The following is an 11,585-nucleotide window of genomic DNA, read 5'->3' as shown; positions in this document are numbered from 1 at the left end:
TCATCTATCAGCCCAAATACATGCCAGAAATATCCCATTAGCCTCATTCACGATAAGACTTTGTACTCTTTGCTCCCTTTATGAACCTTGTCCTATGAATGAGTGAATGCGTGGGTGCTGTGAGGATGATGGCAGAGGTGGGAAGAGCTGCCATCTGTCCAGCTTCCATCTGCCTGGGTGTGAGACGATTTGGATTGGTTATAGGTGCATGTCTAAACCAGTAGTTGTTATCTCGGAGGGAGGCCCATTATTATTTTGTATTCAGCCTGGGGTATGTTAGTCAAACTTTTTCAGTTACAATCACTAGTATGTATAAAGGGAGTGTGGGAGCTGGTGTATGTAAATGGGGAATCAAAGGAGAGAAATTAGTTTCAAGCATGGTTGGAGCCAAAAGTTTAAACAATATCATCACCTTTCAATTTCTCTCTCTCTGTTTCTGTTTCTCTCTCTCTGTCTCTCTCCTTCTCTGTCTCTCTATGTCTTCATCTTTCCCTTTCCCCCTCCATCTTTCCAACTCTCTCAACTTCTCTCTCTACCTCTTTCTCTCCACCTCTCCATTTCCTTCTCTCTCCCCACCTCTCCATTTCTCTCTCTCCCTCTCCATATCTCTCTCACCTCCTCTCCCTCTCTCTCTTTCTCTTCCTCTCCTTCTCTTTCTCTTCCTCTCCATCTCTCCCTCCCTCTCTCCCCCTCTTCATCTCTCTCTCTCTCCCTCTTGCTCCCCTCCCTCCTTTTCCCTCTCCCCTCCATCTATGGGTTCTGGCTTCTGGTGTATGCTTCCTTATCAAGCAGGCTTTCTCAATGCAGTTGTACAGGGGCTTTCTGGCATCTCCAGGCATACCTAGTCCATAATGATGTAATTTTTCAAAGCTTTAGTTTCATTGCAGTTAATGGTGCACCATATTTAAGGAATCAAATCTTTCTAAGGGGCATTTTTACAAAAACAGCAGTCTCTGCTTCTTGTTCAATTTCCTCCCCCGGTGTCATCATTTTCAAACTTTTAAGATAATTATCTTACTATTCTTTCTCAATTACATAGTATATTTTGATTTTTAATTTTTCATCATGTCTTGAATTCCTTCTATAGAAGTTAGGCAATTCACCTCACCACAGAAATATACCCTTCCCTAAACCCAGCTCCCACTATAGTTAAATTATTCTATTGTTAGATTATTATTTGGTAATGACATTATTATAACCATGTAAATACTACTTCAAGCTGAGTCAAGTGGTTAACTGTGAAATACATACTTCTTTTTTGTATATAATATTGTTTCATTGGAGTGAATACATGTTCCTCTTTTTCTTTTCTTTTGCTTAGTTTTCTATAGATTTATCACTAATTCAATCCCAAGTTCTCTAATTTCCTGATTCTCCACTCAAGACGTTCAGGCATTCTATGGCTTTCATACTTCTGCAGAAGTGTCTCCCAGAGTTTTCTAACCCACAGCAATCTGGATCTGTTGCCCTCTAGGTCTGGTGTACACTTCTCATTGGAGATCTCTCTTTGCTGTCATCCTGAAGTTTTTCTTTTGTCTCCTGTATTCATGGACCGTTTATGTGTATCTCATGTTTTTCTCTTTATAGGTTTATATATTTATTTTGTTGGAGTACATCCTGAAGTAGCTTCCTGAGAAAGGGTTGGGGGCAGTATAATTTTGAGATCTTACATATTTGAAAATGTTTATTATAATATTAATGGAGAGTAATACATTCTGGTTATTCTTGAATCATTGGGAATAAATTCTAGATTAAAAACATTTTTTTCTCCAGGGTTTTGAAGACATTGTTCCATTGTCTTCTGAGCTCCCAGGGTTATTTTTAAGAAGTCCAAAGTGTTTCTGGCTTCTGAGACTCTGTAGGTCATCTGGAAGCTGGTAGGATCCAATTTGCTGAAATCTTATGAGATGAACCTTGGTTTGGGTTGAATGTTATTCATTGTGCTGGAAAGTTGATTAGTCCTTTCCATCTGGAAAGTCACAACCTTGTATTATGGGACATGATACTGATTTTCTTTATTGATAATATCTTCCCCCCTCATTTTTCTATTCTTGTTTCTAGAATTCTTTTGTTTCTGTGTTGGACCTGTTAAACTATTCTTTTTTTTAAATTATCTTAATTTTCTCTCATTTGTATTTTTTCTCTGATATCTGAGAGATTTATTTAACCTTATCTTTTAATTGTTCTAAGTTTTTAAAAATCATTTTAATTTTTCATGAGCTTTTTCTGAGTCCTCGATGTTTCTGTTTTATAGCTTTCTTTTCTTATTTGTAGATACAATAGCTCAGTATCTTCCCTTTTCGTGAAGAATATTATGGTGTTTCTTTTTAAGGTTTTCTTCTCTTATGTTTTCTCTTATTTCCTTTATTTTTTTCTGCATTTTTTTGGTCTCCATTTTTCATGATACATTACTATTGCTATAGAGTTCTTATCTTCTTTGTTTTTGTTAGATTATGACTTCATAAATATCCTTCATTCATTTTAGTGTGTCTCTGGGTTGAATGTTTAAAAGTGGACACTAAAAAGCCCATGGCAGGATTTTGTGTGTTATTGGGAATTGTCAGCTGTGGACTTCTGTGTACCACAGTTGGCTGAGATGTTTTTATTAGAAATCCTAACATCTGTATCTCTAGGTTTTTCCTCTTGGGCTTCTCATAGGAGGCTCTTCTATTGACTTGTCTTGAGGTTTAAGACCTGTCTGGCAGTGTGCTGAGAGATGTGTCAAGGAAGAGCTCCACGGGTCTTGGCATTGAGTGTAATCCTTATTCAATCTTTGTTTTTAGAAAGATAGTCTTTCATTTCCCTATACCTGATTCCTTCTCTTTACCTTCTCCTTAGAATAAACCTCTCTGACCAGATGCACTGGCTCACACCTGTAACCCCAATGCTTTGGCAGGCCAACACAGGAGGATCGTCACTTGAGTCCAGGAGTTTCAGTTCGAGACCAGCCTGGACAACACAGTGAGACTCTGTCTCTACAAAAAAATAAAAAAATTAGCTGAGTATGGTGGCGCATGTCTGTGGTCCTAGCTACTTGGAGGCTGAGGCGGGAAAATCACTTGAACCCAGGAGGTTAAGGCTGCAGTGTGTCATCATTGTGCCACTGCACTTCAGCCTGGGCAGCAGAGGGAGGCCCCGTCTCAAAAATAAAAAATAAAAATAATAAACCTGTCATCTCCTGCTAATTCTAGAGAGTAGACAGTGTCCGGTAATGGGAAGTTGGGAGGGGATGTGCTGTTGATTGAGTTGATTCTTAAACAAATTTCCACTTAACCCTCCATTTTGGTACCGTCTTCACTACATGCAAAAATAACTTGAGTCTGTTGGGGGTATTTCAGTAAGCAGCTTTCTCAGATCTACTTGATCAATTGTTTATCATTTAATAAAATCCTTCTGCATTCTTTTTGGGTTCCTGCGTGCGTGTGTATGTGTGTGTGTGTGTGTGTTTTAGCTGAAACAACCAAAAGTAAATATGTGTGTTCAGTCCCTTGGTGCTCTTAGGCCCTTTGTCTCCTAATATCCACACAATGTCCCATAAGCACACTGATCAAAGACATTTGGATCACTGCCTCAGCCCCTCAACTTGGCTCTAATCCTGTGAGCTTGGTTCTCTTGAGAGTCCAGGTCATCTGCTTTTCCTTGTGATAGGCAAACTGTGACTATATGATTGACAGCCACATAAAAATCATGCAAATCGCAGTTCCCCAAAGAAAGAAATGCAGTGCCAACAAACTGGCAGCAACTGTCCCAGACACAGGGCAGCTTTGTCCTCCAAAAGGTGCTGATCTCGAGGAGGCACGGATTATCCTTGGTTGCTTTGTATTCAAAAACTGTTGGCATCATCTCAGAAACACTAGTTATCCAAGCAGAAAGCACCTCCCTTGGTGTTTTTCTCCATTGTAAGCCTCAGCAACATCTGTTCACACTTAGCATTCCTGAATCCATTTATTAATGCAGATGCCCATTGAAGTGCAAGGACAGCAAAGGCTTCCTGGAGAAATCCCATACCCTGGGGAGAAAAAGGAAGCCATGAAAAGCAGGCTGTCCCAGAACTGTGGGCCTGGGACTTTGGGAGCCCGTGGGACTTTGGGAGCACATGGCATGGACAGGGGATACACAGTGTCCTTCCTTTATTTGGATGACTAGCGGAAAAGGTGTGACATTTATTCTCCTGCTTTAACTGCTGAAGTCCTAAAGGAAAGAAATCTAAGGTAGAAAATGTAAATAATCTGCGTGAGTTGTTTGTGAAAATGTGTCTTTTTGTTTTGTTTTGTTTTGAGTCAGAGTCTGGCTCTGTCACTCAGGCTGGAGTGCAGTGGTGCAATCTCGGCTCACTGCCACCTCTGCCTCCCGGGTTCAAGCGATTCTCCTGCCTCCTGCCTCAACCTCCCAAGTAGCTGGGATTACAGGTGTGCACTATCATGCCTGGCTAATTTTTGTATGTTTAGTGGAGATAGGGTTTCACCATGTTGGCCTGGCTTGTCTCGAACTCCTGACCTCAGGTGATCCACCTGCTTCGGCCTCCCAAAGTGCTAGGATTACAGGTGTGAGCCACTGCGCCCAGCCGGGTAGATGTTCTTTATTCCTGTAAGTATTTCTTTTGTGTTAGTTTCTGAAACATAATGTCTGGGACATTCAAGGAAAGAATGTCATCCTTCTTAAAGGTTTAAATTCTAAGCTAAAAAAACCTTTTGTTTCCTTTTGAGACCTCTGGCCACCCAGGCCACAATGATGCAGTCTCGAAGACAATAGTTTTGAAGGACATTCTTAATGGCAAACTTTAAATGAGGTCGATCATTGGCAGCTCAATGACAATGCCTATATGTTATGTCCTTTTCTTACTTAACAAGAACAAAAGGCCACAGCCAGAACAATTAGTCATATGGGAGGGATGAGATGACATTTTTACTCCGGAACTTTTCTGGTATAAAAGGGCCACCCAATGAGGGTCTGACAGTAAGTGTGAGAAATTTGGCAATAAAACCACCTATCTTCACAGATTTTGGGAAGTCCAAAATGATTAGGTAAAAGGCTACGTTTTTCTGCCAAGAAAAATGTTAAATTTTTATATGCTGTTTTACTTATTCTTGCCTACATGAGACTAAATCTTGATTGTGCTTTTTTTCTACTTTGCAGCTCATTAAAACTCAATCTCATCCTAGTTCTGTCGCTGTCCACAATGCATGTGTTTTTGTGTTATCCAGTTCCATCTTCTAAGGTAAGGATTTGTCTCCATTTTAGATACTTAAACAGATGACTAGAATGGTAACGTATGTAAATTCCAAATACTTTCACGGAATATGTGACAGAAAAGTAATTTCCTTTATTGTTAGAGTTCTCAATGGGAAAAAGTGAGAAGATTGATGACATTAGTATAAGAAAATATTTGTGTGACAAGTAATACTGGACTATATTCAAATTTGTTTTGAATTATTTAGGGTTGGCTCCTGCAAAGGGAAATATTCATTTCAATCTAAAATAATTTTTTTGCCAATGGCAATTTATTTATTCCACATGCACTCATTCATAATCAAAGTGAACACTTAACCATGGAAAGTATATTAAAAATAAAGTGGTCATTTTTCAAAAACAGTTTAATTTTTTCAGATGCAGAATATAGATAAAACATTAGATCTAAATAAAATATCACATAAAATATTAATTCATATATTTATTAGAGAATATTGATTGAACTCCTATGTTCATTGAACTGTTCAAGACATTCAGAAAATAAATATGTTTCTTTGGAATATTTAATACTATTTCTACATAATATTTCAGTTGTCTTTATGTCAATATTTTGTTTATAACTTTAAAATATCTTTTGTCATTGATGGCATTTTGAACTTTAACTTTTTTTCACTAAAACGTAACCTGTCACATTATAATTACTGAAATCAACGTGATTTATGAAACTACTTTTAGGATAAAGGGATGTCATATAAATCTTAAATAATAAATATATGTCCAAACATAACGATCTAGTTATTTATATTATTGGCCTTTTCACTAATCTTTGCATCTGTCATTTTTCTATTTCTTGTTTACTTAATATAGCTTCTTTTTTTTGGTCTTACTCCTATGAGCATTCAACACTAATTTAGTCATCAATTCTTTAAGACACCACATTGATCAAGCCGATGAGTCACAATCCATATACTGGTATATTTTCTCAAGTGTCTTCCTAATTACTTTCTGTTCTTTCCCCAAAGGTTTACTCATGACATTTCTGTTGAATAACAGGCTCTTCTCTGTAGCTTTTTTAAAAGAAATTAAGAATTTACTTCGCTCTAAAATACTTACGAGACTTCCTTGTCCGTAAATGAAATGTTTCTCCTTCCACTGCATTTTCCTTCTTTCTATTTTTGCACGTGACAGTTTTATTCTTGTCATCACCTAGTTCTGTAGTAAGAGTGTGGATGCTATTCATGCCAATTTGACTGCTCAGGGTGAATGATTATGCAGGCAGACGACGCAGAGGCTTTTATAACATTTGTTGCGAACTTCAGTGAGTCCATTAACCAGGCAAATAGACAATCTTATTATGTTAATGAGTCTGCCCTGGCAAGGGCTGCCTTCAACCATCAGCAAAGTGCATCAGTATCTTTTTAGGGATGTTTCAGGAATCTCGTAACCAGAACTGATACATTCCTTTTGCAGTATAAAGGTGGCATCATGAGTATTTCTGGAAAGAACTGGCTTGCTTCCCTTCCTGCAATGACTCAGAGGCCCCTCCCTGCTGGGGATTTTAAATAGAAGGCATTCTCTCTATCATGTTTAGATTTCTTCTGTTAGCACACGGAAAAACACACAGTGGATGTCCAACTAAGAGTGTTTGATTGGTTTTCTCATGACCAGTATTTCTGAGACTCTCTGACCAAACTCTCTGAGATGAAAAAGGGGGAAAAAAAAAAAAAAACCCAATGTGTTTTTTTCTTCCCCAGAGGCCAGTGGGAATGATTTGTCTGGGATGCACTGAATCTTCAGTAAACCACCCACTCGTGGGTGAAGAATTACAGGGAACTCTTTATGCACTCTGGCCCTGTTTCAACTTCCACATCCAGTAACCTGAGACCACACTTGTTTTCCTGCACCAAGATAGAAAAAAAAAAAGTATGAGCTTCACATTGTAGTATGCCTCTTTATTGATTAAAAAAAAGCACTCAGTTTCCTTTTCCTCTTGTAGTTCTAGTATAGTTGAGAAACCTAAACCTAGAGTCAGATGCCTTGAAAGTAATAGTATCTACTTCACAGAGCTTTGTTCAGGAGTAGGACAAGAAGATGCCCATAATGCCAGCAGCACACAGGTCATGGATAAATCCATGCTTTGCATTATTGGTGAAATTTGTATTAGCATCTTATCAGTGTGTTATAATTCTTCTGAAACCATGCAAGAGGGAAAACATGACAAGTGTTGATGATTCATACCCAAGCCCTGGGTCAGAGCTGCCTCTTGGAATCTCCAGCCCTGTGACACGGGGCATGCACCTTTGGTCTCGTACTTAGTTTTTTTATCTGCAAAATATGGGTTGAACTTCAGGTTCCTGAAGGCCAGTTTGAACTCTAAGATTGCAGATCTGTTTCTTCCACCACTAAGTGCCCTACACTCTCCTATACTATCTAGGCCTTGAGCCACTGATGAGGACCTGAACTAAAGTCAGAAGTTGGAGATGCCATTGTTCAAGTAGCAAGACATCCTTATGGGGAAACTTGGCAAATGGCCCAGGACAGGCCCCAGGAGAAAAGTGGTTCTGATTGACACCTAGAGTCTGATCCTCATGGGTTGTTTTTCTAAGTGAATTTCGAAAACAATTCCCAGGGCTAATTAGTGCTGCTTGAAATATTCTTTATAAAATAACAGCAACAAGATAACTTATGTGTAGTGCATGCTGTAAATACGGAATAGCAGCAAGTATATAAGTAGTGTAAAAATTAGACAAGTGGGTAGATCACCCCAAATAATATTTTGTATCTAGATAAAGTAGATATTGTGTTTTAGCAAAACTTCTGCCTTTAAGATGATTGATATATTGGATTTATCGCCATAAGATTTTGAAAATTGTTACTGCTGAAATACACTTTTAACCCTAAGGCTGTATTCTCTTTCTCCTCACCCATCTGAATTGCCAGGTGTCTGGAAAATCTGATTACTTTCTCATTCTGCTGAACAGCTGCCCAACCAGATTGGACAGGAGCAAAGAACTAGATTTTCTAAAGCCAATTTTGGAGAAGATGTTTGTGAAAAGGTCCTTTCGCAATGGAGTTGGCACAGGGATGAAAAAAACTTCCTTTCGAAGAGCAAAATCATGACTAAGTGTGCAAAGGACTCGGGGAATTAATCTAACTGTAGAGTGTGACTGACATTCTCAAAGTCCATCGTCTCTTTATCATTAAGTGTTGGCATGCTCTCAATTCTTGAATATCTTTCCTCTCCTAACTGGTACAGAGTAAATTGAGTAAAAAAAAAAAAACGGTCTCAAACCTGTCTCAAACTTCCACTTGTGAGAGAAAAAACAATTTATGTGGTCCATTAGTAACTTTTTCCTGAATGGGATGGACGCTTTTGCTTTGGTTTTAACTTGGCCAGAATGCATGAGCACGTTGACAGTCATCACGATAATATGATTTTTTTTCCTGCCTATAATATCATAACATGAATACTGTGATATTTGTTTTTCTTTTTAATACCGTTTTCTCAAATGACTTAACAGGCCCAATTCTTGGGGGATGTGCTATTTCTGTTTCTAAGGGGCTTGTGAAGTTAACCAAAATTAAGGTGAATGGTACAGCTGTATCACTTGATTAATTAATTGATACCAAGAACAAACATCCCTGGAACACTCTAGACGTAATTCTTGTCTCCCTTTTCCTATTCCAAATATACTTAGCTATAGGGTGTTGTTTTGTTGTCTTGTCTTGGAAATTTGTTGCCTTTTAAAATCTTTAAGCGCAAAATTGCTGCCAGTAACAACAACAACAGAGAGACTGACAGTGCCCTGTGTTGTCGGGCAGCCATTTGGAAACCTGTTCCCCAAACTGTGCTGATTAATGCCCTCTCCCTTCCTCCGTCCTTCCAGGAAAGACTCCCCACTCTTTGCATTGAAACTCCGGACACTGCTTTTTTAAAAGGATAATGCGACATTGGTTGACGTGTTATTTCAAATGCATAACGTTAATAAATCTGTTCACACGTATTGGATTCTGCAGCACACTAAGGGTGTTCGCTGTAAGCCACACACAGCTCCTAGACTGGGGGCAGTGGAAGCCTTAGGATGACCTGTCCTTAGTCATCAGCTTCAGATAGAAACACAGTCTTCAGAAAACGGTACTCATGGTGAGCTGGTCTCACAGTAACCAGCTAGGTTCACACAACCAGATCGGTTTTTACACAAAGCAGTCTTTACACATGCCATATTGTTGGTGATGTGTCAAGTGCCGACTGAAAGAAACAGAGGCCCCTAAAGGTCTTCTGTGGTTTGTTGCTGACTTCTACGAAAACAAGTGGTTTCATGGTTGTGGTGTATGCGTATTTTACTCTTGTTACACAGATTCATCCTAAGTATTGGGGGATGAAGTAACACAGATAATGCAAATGCAAGTTATGGGAAGGAGCATTTATTTTAAGGATTAGGGAACTTCAGGGGAACACATTTTGGGAAGCACAGAGGAGCTTGGTAGAAGTAGAAGCCATCAGGCAGCAGCCCTGCCCTCTGGGGTCCCTTGCGCCCTTCTAGCTGCGTTTTCTTCCCTGCAATCCGGATGGTTTGCAAGACCTTTGTTTCTGCTCTCCCATAACTTCCATCTGCCTGGGGCTTTGTGTTGCTCTATAGGGCCTCACAACATCAGGCCCAGCACCTCCCCTGGGCCAGCATCTTTGATTTCCCTTTGGGGTCAGGGATCCACTCCTGGTTCTCTCTGCAGAAGTCAGAGATGCAGACAGGGTCATGTGTCTGTGACTGCTATGTGGGCTGTGGCAGGGCAGACCCCTAGGAAGGGGTATGAGAGAGCAAGAAGAGGAGGACATTGCTCATTCTGCTGCATCACCCACTGCACCCTCACAGTTCCCTGGATCCAAAAGGACACACGTGGCCTTCCGGTCTGGTCCTTCTTTCAGCGGATATTCCATGTATAGGAAAGCCAGATATACCATTCAATAATTTTTAAACAGTCTGCTTAAACAAATCCATATTATCTTTCTAAGATCACCTCCTTCTCCCCATCAGTGTTCCCCTAAAGACACACACACGCACAGGAATACACACCAGAAGGGGAAGCTATGGGCTGATTTTCTAGATGCAAAGGCATGGCCTTGAGTCTTGATGCAAACGTGGCCTTTGGGCTTCTGCGAGGACAAGCAGGTGGGGATGCAGGGCGCGGGCGTCACTGGGAGAGGAAGAGCTAGCTCAGGATGGGCGTCCTCTGCCTGCTCCTCTGCTGCTCCCTTGTCTTCTCATGGGCCTGGTCCTTTCTCGGTCACAGTCATGGTCACATTAGCAGTGGCCCTGGCATCTTCCCCCACCAGCAGCCACATGAGAGGTCATACCAGCCCACCGCCATCCCTTCAGCAGCACCGTGGTCCCTGTCTCTGTTCCCAGGGTGTGTGGAGCGGGGCAGGTGGGAGACTTCTGTGCAGGTGTTGAAATGAGGGATCAGCCCAGCAGCGCTCCAGGTGTTGGTGTGGGATCTGAAGGCATTTCCCTTATCCATTAATAACATCCAGTTACTTCCCGCTTGGTGGACACACAAGTGGCTGAAGTCATTTAGATTTTAAAGAAATATCTGAAATTAGAAACAAGCAAAACCCTTCGAAGTGGATGTACTTTTAATTCTTTTTTAACTCCGAACAATCATTCCGTTTCCCACTTCTGCATACATATGTGGACACAGATGCAGTGAAGTACTCAGGCAATCCTGTGTCCCTTTGTTTTCTGCCACTATGGCCTCTGCCTTTGTTCCTATGAGGTGGCTTTAAAAATCTAAGCCATCAGCCAGTGGCAGCACCACTCTCCTTACCCTCGGCCCTGAAACTGTAGTTCTCTTGGAGCATCTGCAAATGCGGCAAAGGGCTCTGCAGCCCTGTGAGGTTTCAAGGGTAACATGCGAAGTGCTTCCAATAAAATGTGCAAAATCTGACAGAAGCTTGTCAGGGAAATTGGCATTTCTTATCTGCCTAACGTTATTGGCAGGGAAGTTAATTAGATAGGCTGATAGGCATTATTTACTGCTGCAGAGTAGAAACGAGTTACTGCATTAATAAGCCCATGGTAAGTGTGGTGTCAATGGGGCATCTTGTGTACAGAAGAGAAAAGATTGTTATTTCAGGAGAATCTTCCTAATTTTCTATTATTTGCATTTATATGGATTGGCTGGAATAATAAAACACCAAAAACATAATTGGAAAAATGCACTTCCCACTTCTAGATCTAAAATATCGTTTTAACCTCAGGGGGGAAAAGGCCTATGAAAAACTATTTGCACTCCAAAAATCATAGCAGATGAAAACCTGGTAGGAAGGAATATTTTCTTTCTGAAGAAAAATTGCACCTCTTGCTAAAGTTTTGGAATAAAGTGTTTAAGAGCAAGGT

General features: G+C 40.3%; 1 protein-coding gene across 1 annotated transcript; it reads left to right on the top strand.

Moving 5' to 3' along the window:
• The first annotated feature begins 4,956 nt into the window (after positions 1–4,956).
• On the top strand, positions 4,957–9,189 carry NPS (neuropeptide S). The gene is made up of 3 exons (XM_032169461.2): positions 4,957–5,024; positions 5,137–5,218; positions 8,131–9,189. The coding sequence occupies exons 1-3, from the start codon at positions 5,017–5,019 to the stop codon at positions 8,308–8,310; spliced, it is 270 nt and encodes an 89-aa protein (XP_032025352.1). The 5' UTR covers positions 4,957–5,016; the 3' UTR covers positions 8,311–9,189.
• Positions 9,190–11,585: the final 2,396 nt, after the last annotated feature.

This window comes from Hylobates moloch, unplaced genomic scaffold (genome assembly GCF_009828535.3).
Source record: "Hylobates moloch isolate HMO894 unplaced genomic scaffold, HMol_V3 SCAFFOLD_3, whole genome shotgun sequence".
Taxonomy (NCBI): domain Eukaryota; kingdom Metazoa; phylum Chordata; class Mammalia; order Primates; family Hylobatidae; genus Hylobates; species Hylobates moloch.
Note: the sequence above shows the minus strand (reverse complement) of the source record. Positions and strands in the feature narration are given on the sequence as shown.